Source organism: Lycorma delicatula, chromosome 4 (genome assembly GCF_047948215.1).
Source record: "Lycorma delicatula isolate Av1 chromosome 4, ASM4794821v1, whole genome shotgun sequence".
NCBI classification, from domain to species: domain Eukaryota; kingdom Metazoa; phylum Arthropoda; class Insecta; order Hemiptera; family Fulgoridae; genus Lycorma; species Lycorma delicatula.
The window spans coordinates 99,930,919-99,951,553 of record NC_134458.1 but is presented as its reverse complement, the minus strand read 5'-3'; the positions used below and the strand labels follow the sequence as shown (position 1 = coordinate 99,951,553).

Below are 20,635 nucleotides of genomic sequence, written 5' to 3'. Positions count from 1 at the left end.
ATTAGCCGCTGTCAAAATATTTCAACAAAAGCCAACTGTACTTTCATTAATGAGAAAATATATTATATTTCCTAATAATGAAGTTCAGATTGTTAAAAATAGCTGTAGTATATATGAGGGTCATTCAGTGATAATGAAACTAATGCTACTTTTCAACTTAATCTAGATACATGTAGGTACCCATCTTTCTTACTCCAGTAGCAAAGAATTGTTCACCTCATTGTCTGAGCCATTCTTGCACTGCCTTCTTGAGAGTCATCCTTCCTTTACCGCATCCTTGACCTGTTCATTTATACTGAACTTGGTGCCACATAAAAAAATCTAATTGTGTTAGATCAGGACTGTAAGGTGATCATGGCAAGATTTTCTACCTAACCCAACTTTTGAATATCTTTACATGTCTTATGAGTAGTATGGGAGCAGCCATTATCGTGCAAAAAATTATACCTTTTGAGAGAAATTCAGAACATTTCCTCCTTACTGCAGGTTTCACTTTATCTTCTAGCATATCACAATAGATTGTACAGCGCTGTTCACAATGGTCACAATAAATTGGGCTTTTATAGTCCTAAAAACACCAATAGAATTACTTTATCGGCTTTAGCATAAGTTTTGAATTTTTTCCTAGCTTGTTTAGATGTTTACATTCCATACTCTTGATGGATTCTAGCTCAAAGTGATGAAAATTTTCATCATTAGTTATATACATTTATTATTTAAGTTCCGTACTAACGTGAATTCGGGTGTTTTTGTGATTTTGAATCAGCTGCCTCAGAGCTCACCTTGATCTCATTTTGCATTAATTCAGTTACATCTTATTGGATAATGGAGTGGACAGTACTGATACTCGCATTACAAATTTCTGCAGTTTTCCTAAATTTTTATATACCGTTTCTGAATAAGATCAATAATATGATTCTGTAAAGCATCAAAGGGAAGTTAAAACTTCTACCAGTTTCCACTACAATGAAAATCAGACACTTGTTCTGCTCTATTTAAACTGTTTAATCCACTTATTTGCATGGTTAATTCACCTTTTACCATTCTGTTTTAACATCTTTACGCCTTCAGAAAATAAAAACTTTATCACAACACATTGTTGTTCCACATACATAGATCAAACGGAGCTGAAATTTTTAAATAAACAAAAGAGCTTATAATAATGAAAATATTTTTCTATGTCAGAGGTGTGCCAACTTGAATGTCTGGGAGGTTCAGTTTATTCTGTAAAATAGTATTTTCACTAAATTATTAACTATTTAATTATTTAACAATGTTCATATAGCTTATAGTGGTAAAAGAACATCTGTACTCTTGAGTAGCAGTAGATGATGCCTTGCAGCAAACAATTCTACTTGTTTATAATAACAGTTAAGGGACTAATAAAGTTGCTTTATTAACAACAATACATATGCAATAAAATAATATTGAATTTAAAAAATAATATGAATTGTGTTCTTTTTTATTCCAGCTCCTGGTGCTCCATCCAATGTATCATTTCCAGATGTATCTTTGACTACAGCAAGAATAATATGGGATGTTCCTGATGAACCTAATGGAGAGATATTAGCTTATAGAGTTACATACAGGATACATACTCTTGATGCCTCTAATAGCCTCAATTTCTCAAGAGAATTTCCACCATCTGATCGTACATACAGGTATATTATATACAGGATTTGTCCTGAAAATAATCGGATTGATACTGGCAAACTTATTTTATTAAAGATATGAGCAAATACATTTAATAATCTTCAAAATAGATTTATTGTTGGTATGCCTTCACAAACTCCTGTTGCGAGATGTTGCAAAGATTCCACACCGTGGTCTCTTGAATAGCTTCAGTAGTCACAAATCTGCCCTTTAATGTCTCTTTTCAGCCAGGGGAACAAAAAGAAGTTGCAGGGAGACAGGTCAGGGATGTAGAGCAGCTGTGGCAGTGTTGGCACTTTCTTGTTGGTCAGAAACTCCCTTGTCAATGCAATATAGCTCGAAACATTACCATGACGGAGGATCCAACTGTCAGAGATCTCGAGACAGATACAAATGATGCGTTTTTGAAGTCTTGCCAGCACTTTGATGTAAAAAGCTGCATTTACTGTCGTTCCAGTCGTTCAAAAACATTTTGTGGATGACCCCTTTCAAATCATGGAACAAAGTGACTAAAGTTGATCAAAACAATAGTCAATTAAGCTGGTTACTTTCTGAACAAACCCTGTAATATAAGCATTTCCAAAAATTAATAGCGATTTTTTTTTTTTAAGTAAATTTATTTGAAATAAATAATTTAATCTGCATGACATATTGCATTAAGGTAGATAGATAATTCACTCTGTGTGAATGGGATTGAACAAAATTCAAATTGAAGAAATAGAAAGAAAAAGAAGAGAACTTTGATATATGGTTCTTTTAATTTCTGCACATATTTTCTGATATTTTTCTGATTGATTTTATTTTTTATTATTATTATCCTAATAATTCTTAATTTGCATTCTATTTCAATGTAAAAAATTTAAAAGTGTACTTAAACATAAATCTTCCATAAACATAAACCATTGATTAAACTACAGTTTCATTAATTTCCATTAATCTATTCTATTTTGTTTTATTTATTTTAAATATTCTATAGAAATACTATTGTTTAAATTATTATTGATTACATTTTTCAGGAACAGACTTATGTCAACCATTGCTGAGACATGTGGTTAATTGAAACCCACCAAAGAACACTGGTATCCACAGTCTAGCATTCAATATAGTAATGGATACTGTAATTTAATTGTTTATAATAATGCTAATGATTTTGTAAAGGTTAAGTTATCAGGTTTACCCAGACAATTAACTAATAAAGGGAAACTGTTCCGATAATTCTTTTTAAATTTTACTATTTAACAAAGTTGGTAAACTTTTTTTAAAGTATGAAATCCATCAAGTTAAACAACAATAATTTCAGCTGTTTTATCTACATGATATCCTCAATAAATAATTCTAAATATATCATTATCACAGTCACTGCTACAAAAATAAATCAGTATTATCATTTATTAATATTTTAAAATAAAAATCTCAGTCTATAACATAAAATGTAAACGAGGTTTGTTCAAAAAGTAATGAGAATTTTTTTTTTGGAAAGAATTTTATTTATACGTCTACATTAATGTTATTCCCTTCAAAATAGTCCCTATTAGATATTATACACTTATGCCAGCACTTTTTCCAATCCCCGAAACACTTTAGGAACTCAATCTTTGGAATAATGTTTAGCTCATTCAGTTATTCGCTTTTAATCTAATCTATGCTTGTAAAACAACGGCCCTTTAAGGTTCTCTTTATTTTTCGGAATAGAAAAAAGGTCACATGAAGCCATGTCTGGCTAATATGGCAGCTGGGGTATCACTACAGTGTTGGTTTTGACTAAAAATTGATGAACAAGCAATGAAGTGTGAGCAGGCACATTATCATGGTGCAAAAGACATGAATTCTTTCGCCAAAAATCTGGGCATTTTTTCAGATTGCTTCACGCAAATGGCGTTGAACTTGTAGGTAATACTCCTTATTGATTGTTTGACCTTGTGGCAAGAACTCATGATGCACTATGCCATTAAAATCGAAGAACAGCTGAGCATAGCCTTCACATTTGACTGTACTTGTCGAGCTTTTGTCAGTCTTCGTGATCCAGAATGCTTTCAATGCAATGATTGAGCCTTAGTTTCGACATCATATCCAAAAACCCATGTTTCATCACCTGTTATGATACATTTCAGTAGTTTGTATCATTGTTGACTTTATTTAGTGACTCCTGAGCAACTTCCATTTGCCACTGTTTTTGTTCGAAATTCAACAATATTGGAACAAATTTTGCTGTCACATGTTTCTTACCCAAGAAATCCAACAAAATTTCATGGCATGAGCGAATTGATATCCCAACATCATCAGCGACTTCTCTGATTGTGATTTGGTGATCATTCATAATCATTTCTTTCACTTTTTCCATGTTTTCATTGGTTGTTGATTTCCTGGGGCATCCGGGGTGCTCGTCATCTGCAATGCTTTCATGACCTTCTTGGAAATGCTTATACCACTCATATACCTTGCTTTACTCATAAAAGATTGCTACCCTTTATTCCATTCTTGTAGCAAAATTTAATACAAATTCTCTGATCCATTATTTATACAAATAAAAAATTGCAGATCGTACCAAAACATATGTTATCCTTTTGACAGCTGACAACAGTAGTCTGTTGTCAGCAACATCGAATATGGTTAAAAATATACAGATACTTTTCAAACTTGTTTACCAATACAACAATGAAAAAATCCCAAAAATCGGACTAATACAACCCACAAAATTAATTAAAAAAATTAATTTTGTGGGTTGTATTAGTCCGATTAATACATTTATTAGGAATAAAATATTCAGCAAAAAAATGCTGAATATTTTATTCCAGCCTGCATTATCGAATTCCTTTTGTAGGTCTATAAATGCCAAATATGTTGGTTTGTTTTTTCTTTAATCTTCCTTCTACTATTAATCTGAGTGCCAAAATTGCTACCCTTGTCCTTATACTTTTCCTGAAACCAAATTGATCTTCTCCTAACACTTCTTCCACTCTCCTCTCAATTCTTCTGTACAGAATTCTAGTTAAGATTTTTGATGCATGGCTAGTTAAGCTAATTGTTTTGTATTCTTCACATTTATCTGCTCCTGCTTTCTTTGATATCATGACTGTAACACTCTTTTTGAAGCCTGGTGGAACTTCCCCTTTTTCTTAATATTACACACCAGTTTGTATAATTTATCAGTCACTTCCTCACCTGCACTGCACAGTTATTCTACAGGTATTCCGTCTATTCCAGGAGCCTTTCTGCCATTCAAATATTTTAATGCTCTCTTAAATTCAGATCTCAGCATTGTTTCTCCACTTTCATCCTCTTCGACTTCCTCTTCTTCCTCTATAACACCATTTTCTAATTCATCTCCTCCGTATAACTCTTCAATATATTCCACCCACCTATCGACTTTGCCTTTTGTATTATAAATCAACGTACCATGTTTGTTCAACACATTGTTAGATTTTAATTTATGTACCCCAAAATTGTCCTTAACTTTCCTGTATGCCCCATCTATTTTACCAGTGTTCATTTCTCTTTCCACTTCTGAACTCTTTTCTTTAATCCACTTTTCTTTTGCTAGTTTGCACTTCCTGTTTATAGTATTTCGTAATTATCAATAATTCCTTTTATTTTCTTCATCACTAGCATTCTTATATTTTCCATGTTATTCCATCAGCTGCAATATATTGTCTGAAATCCAAGGTTTTTTCCCAGTTCTCTTTGTTTCGCCTGAGTTCGCTTCTGCTGATTTAAGAATTTCCTTTTTAACATTCTTCCATTCTTGTTGTACATTTTCTATCTTATCTTTTTTACTCAGACCTCTTGCGATGTCCACCTCAAAAATCTTCTTTACCTCCTCTTCCTCAAGCTTCTCTAAATTCCACCAATTTATCTGACTCCTTTTCTTCAGGTTTTTAAACCCCCAATCTGCATTTCAGTATCACTAAATTATGATCGCTATCAATGTCTGCTCCAGGGTAAGTTTTACAGTTGACAAGTTGATTTCTAAATCTTTGCTTATCCATGACATTTTCTATCTGATGCCTAGACGTTAGCAATCATTGTCGGTTTAAGTTTTAATTTTATCCTTATTACAATGATTCTATCCCAATACATTTTGAAATACTCTACTCTCTTCCTTATCTTTTTCTTCATTACAAAACCTACTCCTGCCTGTCCATTATTTGAAGCTGAGTTAATTATTCTAAAATCACCTGACCAAAAGTCGTTTTCCTCTTTCCACCAAACCTTGCTAATTCCTACTACATCTACATTTATCTTATCCATTTCCCTCTTTAAATTTTCTAACCTACCAACCTTTTTTAGACTTAGTAGTCCTTAGTAGTCCCCACCCAGAGATCCGAACTGGGGACTAGGTTACCTCTGGAATATTTTACCAAGAAAGACGCCTCCAACTTTGTTATATGAAAATGCAGAGAGCTACATTTTCTTGGAAAAAAAGCAGCTGTAGTTTTCCATTGCTTTCAGCTGCGCAGTACTCAAAGGATTGAATGTTGTTGATATGGCCGTTTAAGTCATCCTGACCTACGCCCTTAACAGCTGACCCTTCTTTCAGGAATCATTCCTTAATCTGGCTCCCAACAGATACCTCTCCGATATGGTTGCATCTTTGGTCCAGCTACTCAAAGCTACATCACTGAACACTCAAGCCCCCTTACCATTGGCAAGGTCTCATGATTCATAGAGGGAGCAGACTAACCTATACAGCAAAAACCAGATAAGAATAAGTTATGTTTGCTTATGTGTTATATACATCTAATCAATAAATCACACTTTTATTTTGATTGGTTTATAGTAATACATTACATAGATCACATTACGTTTTTATAAAATAAATTATAAGATAAAAATAAATGTGATTAAAGTTCATTTTAATTATTTTAATATAAACAAACAAATAATGTAAATACATCAAACATAAAAAATTATTACAATATAATTCACTTGTTCAATAATTACTTAATTAATTATAAAGAGACTGTTTAAATAAATGTATACTAAACCAAATTCATAACTTTATACCCATTTTATAGCTTATCTAATGACTTGGAAACTTAATAATTTGCTTCATGCAAAAATAGTTTTTTTACATGACTGCCCAAAAATGAGTGTAATGTATATACGGTGTAATGTATATGTATGTTTGTTTGTTCCACCATAGCAGCACAATGGCTTAACCAGTTTAGACATATGACCTCTCTTTGGAATCCTTACATTACTGGGAGTGTCACAGGTTATATAAATAAATATATATATGTATAATAGATGTTAAAATATTTTTTTTTTTAAATGATACTATTTGCAAAATTGTCACCTGCACACTCTTTAATTATCAAATTATCATATATTGAAGACTGAAGACCTTTTTTTTGGCAGTCGTTTATTTTAATTTTTATCACTTATATATATATATTATTTACAGCACAATATAATTATTAAAATTATAATCAAATTAAATTTAAAATACTATCCGCAACTGTACCTTAAAAATTATACCGCAAAAATTGTGCCTGATATTAACAAACTCATTAAAGCACATCAGAAATTAGAAAATATAATAACATTGGTAGATTATTTTTCCTGTTTTGCTAAAACAAAATAATAATAGAATATTATACATTATATATATGTGTGTGTGTGTATGTATATATATATATATATATATATATATATATTATGATATTTTACAGAGCAACAGATCTAGAACCAGAGCAGTATTATTTATTTAGCGTTACAGCTCAGACTAGATTAGGTTGGGGTAAAACAGCAACAGCTATAGTTTACACAACAAACAATAGAGAACCACCTCAACCACCATCACCACCTCAGCTATCACCCAGTCAAGTTCAGAGTCAACAGATCACATTTAACTGGACGCCTGGACGTGATGGTTTTGCACCTTTAAGGTAATATAATACAGTTAAAAATGATTTAATTTTTTTAATAAAGTCAATAGAATATTCACTTATAAGTTTATTTCTTATCATTTTCATACATCTAGATTTGAAAAAAATAATTGTGTATTGATTAAATAAATTACAGTTTATTTTTTAGAAGACTCAAAGTATATAATATGTGAACTTCCTTAACCCTGGAACTGGTTATCAAATAATTTGAATAATACTCTCACCAGCCATCTTCTGGTATGCTGGCGAGTGTATTCCACAGGGTCAAACAAAGAAATTCAAACCTTTTTGAACTTCAAGGCTTACTGGCCTCAAGAAAGCACGAGACAAAAACTGCCATAAAGCGGAAAAAAATAATAAGTGCCAAGCATTCTGTTTTTAGGAGCTTCTTATCCACACTAGACATCAAAAAGATGAAATAAAAGCGCATTGATACATATCACATCTAAATAATGATAGTATTCGGAAAGTACAACAACCATTACAATGTGGCATGAAATCCCACAGTGATCTCAGAGATGTTGCTATTGCTTTATGTAAGCATTACGCCAATTTTATCCATGTGAAAGGAGACAGATTTGTGGTAAAACCACTTCTGAAGCATCCAAAGAGTTTATGTCACGATAGGAAAACCATGGAACTTTCAAAGCTGATTTTACCACTCAGGAATTGGACGATGCTTTGTTCCTAACCAAGTCAAACAAAGCAGCAGGATCTGATAGAATATTCCCAGAACTATTAATCCATCTTGGTGGAAAAAGCTAAGGAAACCCTGCTCGGCACTATAAACTTGACATGGCAGAGTCATGTTTCACAGAAATGGTAAAAGACAGAAATTATCTCTGTATTAAAAAATGGTAAAGCCTATATCCCTAACAAGCTCTTGTTGTAAAGAGGCAAAGAAAATAGTTGTCAACCATCTAAACCAGTTTATCGAAACACATGGAATCATAGACAATGCTCAAGCTGGCTTTTGCAGGCATCGAAGCCCTGTGGACCATATTGTTTATTTCACACAAGTCAAAGATGGATACCACAGAAAGATGTCTACACTAGCGGTTTTGGTCAACCTGAAAGCAGCATATGATACTGTCTGGCGACTCATGCTCATTCACAAGCTGGCCATGTGCAACATCTCTGGATGCTAATTCAAATGGATCAAGTTTTTTCTTTGCTAAAGATTAATCCAAGTGCACCACAACCAAAGTACTTCCAAATTCCGCATTCAAAAGGAAAGCCTGGCACAGGGTTCTGTTCTGAGTTGTACACTACTCAACATTATGATCAATGACCTCTTAGATGCAATCAGAGAAGTATAAGGAGTCAAAGCCCTCCTGTACACAGATGATCTCCTCATCTGGGTTACCAGTAGTAACATAAAGGCATTGGAAGAATGCCTCAATAAGGCATTGCTGAATCTTGAAATCGGGGCAACTCGCAATACTGTAACTGTTAATACCACAAAAACTACATTCTAACTGTTCACACTTTCTACAAAAGTACCAGCAATAAGTCTGTCCTACAAGGGTCAAGCACTGAAGGAAAGCAACGTTTCTAAATACTGGACCAATGACTCACCTGGAAACCACATGTTGAACAATACTTGGGAAGAGCAGTGAAAAGGACTACTGAAAAGACTCACTGCTGCAAAATGGGAAGCTAACCTGGAAGTATTAACAACAACATATAAAACATACATTAGACCAGTCCTGGAGTACAGAAGTAAGGTGACAGTTACTGCCAGTTCACAACTGCACATAAGATGAACCTTGTCCAGAACACTGTTCTGAGACTAATAATTGGTGCTGATAAATCCACCCTGGTGGCAGCTATGGGGGCTCAGACACAAATAGAGCCTCTTTATGTACATCATGAAAGAAGTGCACTGCACTTCTGGGAAAGTTCAAGAAGTGTGTATAAGCAGCAGTGGGACAGTTACCGGCAAGAAACAAGCAGGCTCAAAACCCAAATTGCACCACTTGCTGCATATAAGAACCTACATGAGAAGTACGTCCTGACACTTGTAGATGTAACACCACTTAAAATCTATCAAGATTCTTTTGACCACCTGCCGCAACCTCCGGTCAATAGGCGGGATTTTCTCCCGCCTATCATGTTGGACTGCCCTAAGGAGTGGCTAACGCTGGCGAGAGCAATCTCCGCCGTTATAAGAGAGCGCCTGGTAGCCAAAAGTACTGGGCTCTCTGTAAGGATTCAGCTAGGCAGCGAAGGTGACTTCAGGGAAGTGCAGAGTTTTCTTCATTCCAAGGGAGTCGCATTTCACTCCTTTCAGCTCCCAAAAGATAGGGAGCTCAAAGTGGTTATCCGGGGCATCCTTTATGGGGCCACCCCGGAAGAATTAAAAGAGGAGCTGACCTCGCTCGGTTACGAGGCAGTTTCAGTTAAAAAGCTGACGACGAGGGACGGAATGGAGACCCCCACGTGCCTCGTCGCCTTAAAACGAACGCCAGCCACCAAGGGCACTTATGACCTGGAAAACTTATTCTACTGTAGAATTAAGGTGACCGCATTTGTGTTTTGAGGGGGTCCGCCCCCCCAATGCCACAGATACCAAAGGTTCAGCCACTTGTCGAACTATTGCCGCAGTGCACAGCTCTGCGTGAAATGTGGTGGAGACCACGACACGGCGACTTGTCCGAAGCCGCGAGAAGAGCCTGCCTCGTGTGCAAACTGTAAGAGGCCGTACCCGGCCAATTACAGGGGCTGTTCTTATTAATAGAAGCAGCTAAACAAGCAAAAGCGCATCCAGAAAACGTCCGCCGTTACTGATAGACGTAGCTGGGCACGAGTTGCCGAAGGGGAAAACCGAGCCTCCCCAGCCGCAGGTAGTTTTACCGGCGGCAACGGTGAGAGAGGAAATAAGGGAATCACCCACCACCACACCACCAAAGCCTAAACTGGCAGTAGTTACAAGAAAGGTGGAGGCAAAAAAGCCTAACACGCCTGCGACGAAGCCTGCTTCGCAGGAAAAATGGTAGCCAAACAATCGGCAAAATCAAAGAGGGCGGGTTCCAAACCCACGACGTCTGGCAGACTAACCAAGGTCCCAGAAGCCCCACGCCCCACCAAAAATGTGTTAACCACTCCCAGCCCCTCCAGTGGCAAAATAAATATAACCGCACTCCCGAAGGAGAGTTCTGGTACGGATTTCTTGTCACAAGTGACAATTAAGGATGTCCTACCGGAAATTCTAGCAATATTGCTCCGCCTGCTCCAAGCAAAATCTCTGAAGGACTGTATTCAGTCCATCATAGAGTGCCTCATGAACCTGCTGTCTAGGTATGGTTAGGCAAACTCTCAGACTGCTACAGTGGAACGCCAATTCAGTGGTAGGCAAGACGGCAGAACTTTACCGTCTGGCCGAGGATCTACTAATAGACGTGGTGCTGTTGTCTTAGGCGTGTCTGAACGCGAACAAACAACTGACCATTAGGAATTACTTTACGTATAGGACGGATAGGCCAGTACGACCCGGACGGCCTGCCTGCGGCGGAACCGCAATTTTAGTCCACAGACGTCATATACACGCTGGTCAACCTCCATACTGACGTAATGGAACAGATTTGTGTACATGTGGAGCATCTAGGCACGGTGTATCGGCTGATTTCGGCTTATAATAAACCAAACTCAGCAGTACCCGGCCCAGATCTAGATGCCGTGCTAGAAAATTGGGATGGGCCCATGATATTCATGGGCGACCTCAACGCTAAGTACGAGTCGTGGAATAGCAATCTGACAAGTGTAAATGGCAGATTGCTATACGAAAGGGCACAAGCACCCCGGCTAGTCGTCATAGGCCCCGAGGTGCCCACCTTCGTTCATCGAACGGGCAGATAGAGACCTGATGTACTCGACATCACAATTATGAAGGCGGTAACTACTCCGGTCATGATTGAAACGATAGAAGACCTCAGCTCGGACCACTCTCCTCTCTTATTGGAGTTGGGCAAAGCAGGGGGCGGCCGAGACCCCCCCCCCCCCCCGACTATACCCGGAAGGTCAGTGAATTGGAAAAGCTTCAATGAAACTCGTCAACGGGATTACAGGCCAGCACATCCTGAACTCCTGACCACACCGGAGATAATCGACGACACGGTCGAACGCGTCACATCGTCAATGACCGAGACTCTGTCAAACAGCTCTACGGAAAAGACCACGAGACCAAAATAATCTCCCACCTCACGTCTCTGACGCTATAGCAGAAAAGCGCAGACTGAGGAGGAGATACCGAACCACCTTGTCACCCGATGGTAAAAGGGCTTTTAATATCAAATGGACAGAGTGAAAAAACTGCTGGCACAACATTGAGAGGATTTGTGGAACGAATACCTCGCCTCGGTCTCAGACGACCACTCCTCGGTGTTCAGGCTAAACAAAAAACTGCGAGAAGGAAAGAAGCTCCGGTTGTGGGGCAACGAGGCCTTCCGGCATATTCGGAGGCGTACAGGGCGGAAGTTTTCGCCGACACCCTGGAGAACCAATTTACTCCAAACCCCTCTCCCACCATGAACGACATCCACACAACCGAGGTAGAGTCCTTCCTTGTAGATTATTTAGCACTGGTGGAGAACGCCCCACTAGAAATAGACCAAATCACTGAGGCAAAGGTTTCCGCTGCAATCAAAGCCACAAGCCCCGACAAGGCTCCGGGTGTTGACGGGATCGGTGCCCGTGCATTCCGGAATTTTACCATCCGCTCTTATAGCGACCATAACCACAATATTCACATCAATTTTGTACGTTGGATATTTTCCAAATTGCTGGAAAACTGCAAAGGTGGTTGCAGTCTCTCCAAATTTTGTTGGAGAGACTTAGGCGACATTTGGAAAAAGGAGTAAGGCCTGAGCAATTTGGGTTCAGGAGGGCCACTCGATGACCCTCGAACTGGTTAAAATAATCGACAGTCTAGTGGGAGGCCTAAATAGAAAAATGGTAACTGCAACCGTTTTTCTAAATGTGGCTAAAGCCTTTGACAAAGTTTGGCATAGCGACTTGTATAAACTCGCACATATGACGATTCCCTATCGCTGTGTCAGATTGATACGGTCTTATTTACTAGACCAACAATTTGTTGTACCCGTAAGGAGAACAATCTCCTCCACCAGAGACGTAACCGCCGGAGTTCCCCAAGAAGTAGTGCTTTCGCCGTTCTTGTACATGGCCTACGTCAACGATATGCCGCTGTCGGAAGGACACAAAACAGCTCTATACGCAGACGACACGGCATATTATTATGAATCTGGAAGTGTAGATTACGCGATCGAGAGACTCCAACGACAATTGGATCTAGTAGAGCCGTGGCTCGATATGTGGAGAATCAAGGTCAACGGTGAAAAATCGGTGTCAGTGATGTTTACATACAAGACACGTGCTCCAGCCAGGCAGGTGGAAATCTCAGGAGAGAAAGTCCCCTTTGGGAAAACAGTCAAGTACCTGGGAGTAGTCCTGGGTAAACGGCTTACCTTAGGAGAACATGTTAAATATATGACCCAAAGAGCAAAGGCCGTCAGGGCCTCACTATACCCAGTACTGAAAAGTGCCAGCCCATATTCACTGGCGAGCAAATTGCTCATTTTTCGGCTAAACGTCCTGCCGATGCTAACATATGCTTACCCAGCATGGGGAGCTTTGTTGAACTCCACACTTCAAAAGAAATTAGAAGCCGTCCAAAACATAGCGTTGCGGACGATATTTGGAGAACCGTGGTTCTTCAGAAACATAACTCTTCGCTACGATGCGGGACTACGCACCGTATCCGAGGTGGGGATGGCGCAGGCACGCAGACTGTTCGGGAGAGCGGCCGTGTCCGAACACGGCCATCTCCGGGACAACTGCCGAGAGAACTGCACTCCACATGGTATAAGAAAACGGCGTCATCCCGTATTAAACGAACCACCGTGAAGAGTCAAAAAACCACCTTGGCGGTACGAGAGTCAAAAAATGACAAACCAGGCTTAGGAGCCGCTATATCACGTAACTGATAAATGGAAACCGCGCAAAAATTCCGACCGCGAAAGTGACCGTTTTCACAATTAAATTTTGTTTAAACCATAAAAACCTAGACAACACCCCACACTATCCCAGTGTCAGTATAGTGTCACACTATCCCAGAGACCACAGTCTCATTTAGTCAGCATATGCGACTGCCTCCGGAAAACGGGGCGCATTCCTGTTAGCCCATAGGTGCTGGTACCGAAAGGGCTTCAGCAGATGAACTGAAGGGGAATCACGCCGGGATTACTAGGCTCATAAGCTTAGTCTCCCACGGTCAGAACCAGTAAATAAATTTCACGTTGGTCCATACGCATTACGTCCATAAATAAAACTTAAAAATTTATAACCGCCACTAAATAATCAATGAAACCCGCCCAATAATAGAAAGATACAGGAACAAGGGACATTGTCAATGCTCTGCGATCTGTAGGGAGAAATATTGAAACTCCCGCCATTCTTGTGTTCCGTTCCAATAAATGGATTGGTGAAAACCGCAAAGAATCATCAGCAGGCAAGAAGTGAGAGAGCCTTGTCACATATGGCCCTATAAGCTATAGCCTCCCTCGAGCAGTCAGCGTTGCTGCATTTAGATTAAAAACTGGACATGACTATCCGGCCTCGCATCTACATCGGATATGGGTGGCTTCTGACTTCTCCAGCTTGCCAACTCTGTGGCCATGAAACTATGGATTAGACTATCTGGGGACCTGCAGAGCTTTGGACCACTCGCAGAAAGATGATGAAGGCCCCATTTACACAGAAGCCCATCTATACTGGTCAGTGCATCACAAAATGGCTCAACAGCCAAGAGTGGGTGTTGGCTAGTAAGTAAATAGGTTAATAATGATTTGACCCTTTCATAAGTATTAATGTCTTAATTTAACAATGCAGTAAACAGCTTTTACAGATCAATCTGTTGACTGAGTTGTAATCTATCTTTTCATTTCTTGTAAACATGTATTAGTTATTGATATTTCAAACTTCATTTCAATAATAAAATAACAACAAAAAAATTAAATTTGATAGTTAAACAATAATAATAGGTGTATTGATAACTACTACAGAGTATATTTGGGTTGTTCTGTTTTACGTAATATTGCCGTTTTGCAATTTCATTAATTTCCTCAAACAGGCACTTTTACTTGAATATATATTATTATATTCATAAAACAGAGAAGACCTGCAAATATCAGAGTACTGTTGGGGATTTCATTGATGATGTGTCTCATTCTCAAACATTATGGTTATGCTTGATCCAGGAGGCAATTTAGAACATTCTCTTGCACATCTGCATCGACAAAAGGAATATTTGTGCATGATTTGTGGCAATGATTCCACTACAAAAAGAAAAGGAATTTATTACTGGTATCCAGTGATAACCCTGGAACTACTGTGGGGTTCACCCTACATGTTTCAAAAACGTTTGGATATCCATAAATATACAAGGGAAAGAAAATGATTTAAAGCAGTTTAGTCTAAATATTATTTATCTTTGTGTTTAAATTTGTTTTTATAAATAAGCTGTAAAATTCACCAATTATGATCCTCAATAAAAAAAACTTAACAATTTTACATCTCAGTTTTTCCATATATTTATTTTTACCATTACTAAGTCCTGTAAATGTTAGAAAACTCAATAAAAAAAGCCCATTCCTGCCACTCATCAGGTTGTAATAAGCAGTTTATGTTGGTAAATCCTTCACATTACTACATAAAATAAAAATTATCCCAAATTATGATTTTCCCAAATAAATTGATTTACTATTCAACTTTATTATTATTAATATGTATGTAGCAATCTGTTCAACTAGTGAACAGTAAGCAACTCCCACCATGGATCAATGAAATAAGGATGATATATATATATATAACATGTAAATGAGGTGTAGTCTTATACAAACTATTCCTAAGATATATGGTTAATTGAACCCCAACCACCAAAGTACACTGATATATCCACTGTCTAGTATTAAGATCCATATAAAAACAACTAACTTTTACCAGGATTTGAATCTCAAAACCTTCAACTTTGAAAATTAGCTGTTCAGGATGACAAATTTATCACTAGTCCATCCCAGTGTGCTTATACATATTACACAATTTTATTGTTTTAAACTAATTTTTCTGTGATTTAAAAAAAACAATCATACTATATACTAAATATGTGGAACATATTCTATTTATAACTATATTTTTATAGGTATTATACAATTCAGTTAGCAGAAGGTAATGGTCCTTGGCAATCGATTCAAGAAAGAGTTGATCCACAAGTAACATCTTACACTGCTACTAATTTAAAACCTTATACCAGTTATCGTTTTCGGATTCAAGCAACTAATGATATTGGACCATCTGGTTGGAGTGTTGATTCACGAAATGTTAGGACACTACCTGCTGGTAATTATTTTTTCTTACTCATTTTAATGCTGGCATAATTATTAATAATTAAAGGAATTATGTGTATTAGCAAATTAAATTATAATTAAAGAGTTAATGGTATATATGTATATATATATATACCATTAACTATATAACATATAAAATAAATATAACATATATATATATATATATATATATATATGTTTTAACATTATTATATAACCTCTACATACAAAAAAAAATGTATTTGGCTGTTTTATAATTTTTTAATATTTAGCAATAAAATAAAAAAAAGAACAATGAGGAATGTTTACAGCAACTATTGCTGTATACAAATACTACTGCTGTAGTTTTGAATACAAACTCACCCAAATCCAGATTTCATAAACAAATTAATCTCAACTTATATATAAGAAGTTATTCACAATGTTTATGTTTCATTTTATTTAATTGTAAAAATGGCCACCTTGTTTGTTGGAAACTTTTTTTTTTAAATATTAGAAGTATATTATATAAGAATGCAACAGAAAATGTTAGAATTGATCTTTGTGGTAACGGTAGTATATCTATCTTTCATCTATAAGGTCTTAACAAAATTAGACCTGCTGTTTTTTCATGCTATGAATAAATTATAGCACTATGGTATCTTTAGTTATATAGCAGATTAAATTAGTTACAGGATTTATTACTACTATATTTTTTGTACTTTTTCTGTAGCTCCCAGTAAGGGTGTAGCTGATGTGAAAGTGGTACCAATAACTACTACTAGTGTAAAGGTCGAATGGCAGGCAATACCAGAAAAGTATTGGAGTGGTGATCATCAAACTGGTGGTTATCGTATTACATTTCAACCAGTATCTGACTTTCCTTTATCACTTCAAGCAACACCTAAACAAGAAGTTCAAGGAATACAAGTATTATTATAATCTTTTTTTTATTTTATTTTAGGTTTACGTAAAGGTATAGTATAGGTATTATTTTTATTGTTATTTATGTACCAAATAACATCTTCATAATTTTATTTCTAATTACTACCTTATTGTATTCTTTCTAATTGGTAAATTGCAGTAAAATATTTATTTAATGATAAAATTCAGAAAAAATTGGATTTTCTGGCATTGAATACTTTGGCCATTAGTCATATTGCCAAAAAATGTATCGGGCAATTATATATTGATGTGAACAACACATTCTAATTAATTTAAAATTCCATGGACTTACCTTTCACTTAGTTCCATTTACCTTACTGAAGTCTTCTTAATATATTAGATTGAAAAATCACAGAAGTATCAAGAAATACTTCATGCTCAACACTTCAAACTCACTTTCAAACTTATAAGTACACCTTTAGTGCTAGTGGCAGTGGTGAGGCCATGCATTGTCATGAAAAAAAATCAATCACCTTTATTAGCATCCCTTGACGTTTATTCTGTACTGCTCTCTTAAGCTTCATCAGTGTTTCACAGTAAACATCTGCAGTTATTGTCATACCTGCTTTAAAAATTCTGCCAACAAAATTCCTTTATAGTCCCAAAACAAGGTAGCCATAATTTTTTTTTTTAACTTTTTAGGGGTTTGTTCAGCAAGAGTGTGTGTACATCCACTGTTTGAATTGTTCTTTTGTTCAATATTGATGAACCAAATCCATGCCTTGTCCCCAGTAACATTACTGTCAGAGAATTAGCTTCCTTTAGTCTTGTCTGCTGAAGAAAAGTAAATGCCACTACCTTTCTTTTCGCTTTGTTAGCATCTGTAACTAGTTTCTATCCTCAAAGTGTACAGTATTTACAGAAACCAATCTGCCTGTAACAATATCATACAGAATTTTTCTTGAAACTAGAGGAAAATTTTTACTAAGTTCAGTAACTCTGAAGCAACTTTTATCATGAACAGCATGTTCAGTTTTTCGACATGTTAATCACTCACAATGGAATGTCATCCTCTGTCTTCTTCATCATGCATATTAGTTTGCCCTTCCATGAATTTCCTGCATCACTCCCTCATAAAAAATTACTCAATCTGTGATTATCTTAAACTGTGCGCAGCCGATGATGGATTTTGGCTGTAGATGTTCCTTCTGCTTGTAAAAATGTAATTATTCTATCTATTTAGTAATTCACAACTGATGGAATCTACAACAATCATCTCCATATTTCACCATGCACTACTCAAGTAGTACAAAATGAAATGGTGACTGACAGTATTAGTGATGATATTTAAGATGATATCTATTACACATGAGCTGTATTGTATGGAAACTGGTTTGTTTCTAATACCCGACCCTTAGGTTAATTTATGGTTACATAATTATAATATATAAAATAGCTATTTTTTTATTGTTTTTCAAAACATTTTTCTTTCTTAATTCTTTTAAATCTTTTTAAAAAATAGTTTTTCTTGATCTTTTAAGTGTTATGTTTTTATTTTTATTATTTAATATACATACAATTCTAAAATTTCTCAATATTTTGACATGTGAATAATTATGTAAAGCTTAGTTCTGTTCGTTATTTTTTTTTTTTTTTTTTATAGACAAATCGTATTATTCTGAATGATTTGACCAGAGATAGAAATTATGAAATAGTAGTTGTTCCATTTAATTCACAAGGCAGTGGTCCAGCTAGCCCACCTGTGGCAGTTTATGTAGGAGAAGCAGTACCAACTGGTCAACCAAGATCAGTAGAAGCTGAACCTGTATCTTCAACTGAAGTTAGGCTTAGATGGCAACCTCCACAGCAAAATCAGCAAAATGGTGATCTACTTGGTTACAAGGTATTCAGTCTTCTAATAATTACTATTTATTTTCATTAATCTAATTAATAAAAACTCTTGCCTTTCCCACTGATACCCATGTAATTAAATTTCTTTTAGAACATCTTTTCCACCATATCATATTATAGTGGTAATTATATATTGTATAAAGTATTCATCTCAGAATTTTTATTTTTATTCTTATAATATGTTTTAGTATTTTGCTGAATAAAATACTTCAGCTGGTATTGATTATCACTCGTATTGATTTACAGAGATATTTTTCCCAAAACTCTAAACATCATATACATTAAAATAACCATTCCCAATATTACGATTACCATATATATTTGATTACAGACATTAATAAACAGCTTAGAAACTTGCTCCTTAACAGCAAAACCGGATTATTGTATTAAATTAATTAATAGTAGCAGGGAATAAAACTAAAGGTCTGGTAAAACTGTAGATTTGCTATTTAAATAATTTTTCAGATATTTTGTTTTCCAAGTCATTTTGATTCAGAGATTTTCTACAGTTTTAAATGTTTTAATACTTAATACTTACAAAACAAAGTTTTGGAATGGATTTCAGTTTTGTGAAGGCCTTTGCTAATTTTGATGGCTCAACTAGTAAAGCTGATAATCTTACATATTATCCAGATCAAAAGATCTGTGGGCACAATTTTATTATATTTTTATACTGATTACTATTAAGAGATAAAATAGTTTTAATTACTGTATGATTAACTGGGTAGATCTCACAATCAAGGTATTAGGCAAGGATGCTGCCTCTCACCAACCTTGTTCACATTTGTTTAAAATACGTAAATGTATTAAAAGAAAGAAGTAAGAATATGCATAGGAGGATGTAAAACAAGATGCATAAAGTTTGCTGATGTTGTAATACTAACTGATGGCATACACGTGCTTCAAAGTCTGTTAATAGTTTTAGAGGAAGAAATGAAAGAGTGTGAAATGAAAATAAATGTAGGAAACTAAAATGAATTAAAATAAAAATTAATGGTAAGAACAAGTGAAGGAAAAATATAAAAAATGATAATTATAGATTTGTGAACTTTGGTGGCTGACATCTGGAAGAGCTCAATGGAAATAAAAGGAAGGATAGCAATGGCAAAGAAAGCCTTCAGTAAGAAGAGGAAATTAGGAAAAGTCTACCATTTAAGGAGAAGACTTTTTGGAGTTAAGAAGATTATTAGCCAGATGCTATGTATGGAGAGTTTTGTTATATGGAAATGAAGCATGGATGATAAGGAAGAGAGAGAGGAACTGGATTAAGGATTTTAAGATATGAGTATGGAGAAGAATGGAGAAACTAAGATGGATGGATAAAGTGAGGAATGAGGAAACAATGAACAGGATTAAAGAAGAAAGAACATATAGGGTCAATAGAAGGAGAAAGGAAATGAGGAGGCTTAAGGATGAAATTAATAGATGAGATGAAGTTCAGAAACTAAAGAGTATGAAGGAGAAGACTTGGGCAGAAATGGATATAGGCAGCAATGGTGCAAGGCACCTGCTGTTGGCAAAACACCAGATGATGATGATGATGATGATGTTGATGGATAGTGAGCAAAGACCTATGCAACATTCCAGTTAAACAAAAACTTACTAAATGAACATGATATTTTTTTTAAATTATATTAATAAATTTAGTTTGAATATATTTTACATTACAATTCTTTGAATTTTGATGAATAATGTAGCAAACTTTACCAATGTAGTAAATGTCAATATGTAACCAGATATATTTCAAAACAAAAGATTTTTTGCATAATTTAATATTTGTGAAGTCATTTCAGAGCTAAAGAAAACCATCCACTCACCAGAAATCATGTAGTCTTTATAACAAAAACTACATTCGCTTTTTATTAAAGATAAATATTTACTAGTTTGTCAATTGAATTACATCGGTTTTCTCAAAATTAA

The 20,635-nt window shown here is 35.8% G+C and overlaps 1 protein-coding gene across 1 annotated transcript in view; it reads left to right on the top strand.

Moving 5' to 3' along the window:
- The window catches only part of sdk (sidekick cell adhesion molecule), a 297,836-nt gene that overhangs the window by 247,640 nt on the left and 29,561 nt on the right, over nucleotides 1-20,635 (top strand). The window contains exons 22-26 of the mRNA XM_075363797.1: nucleotides 1,472-1,661; nucleotides 7,326-7,541; nucleotides 15,757-15,953; nucleotides 16,653-16,849; nucleotides 18,468-18,707. Of these exons, the coding sequence (XP_075219912.1) occupies nucleotides 1,472-1,661; nucleotides 7,326-7,541; nucleotides 15,757-15,953; nucleotides 16,653-16,849; nucleotides 18,468-18,707 (1,040 nt within the window). The remainder of the gene's footprint in view (nucleotides 1-1,471; nucleotides 1,662-7,325; nucleotides 7,542-15,756; nucleotides 15,954-16,652; nucleotides 16,850-18,467; nucleotides 18,708-20,635) is intronic.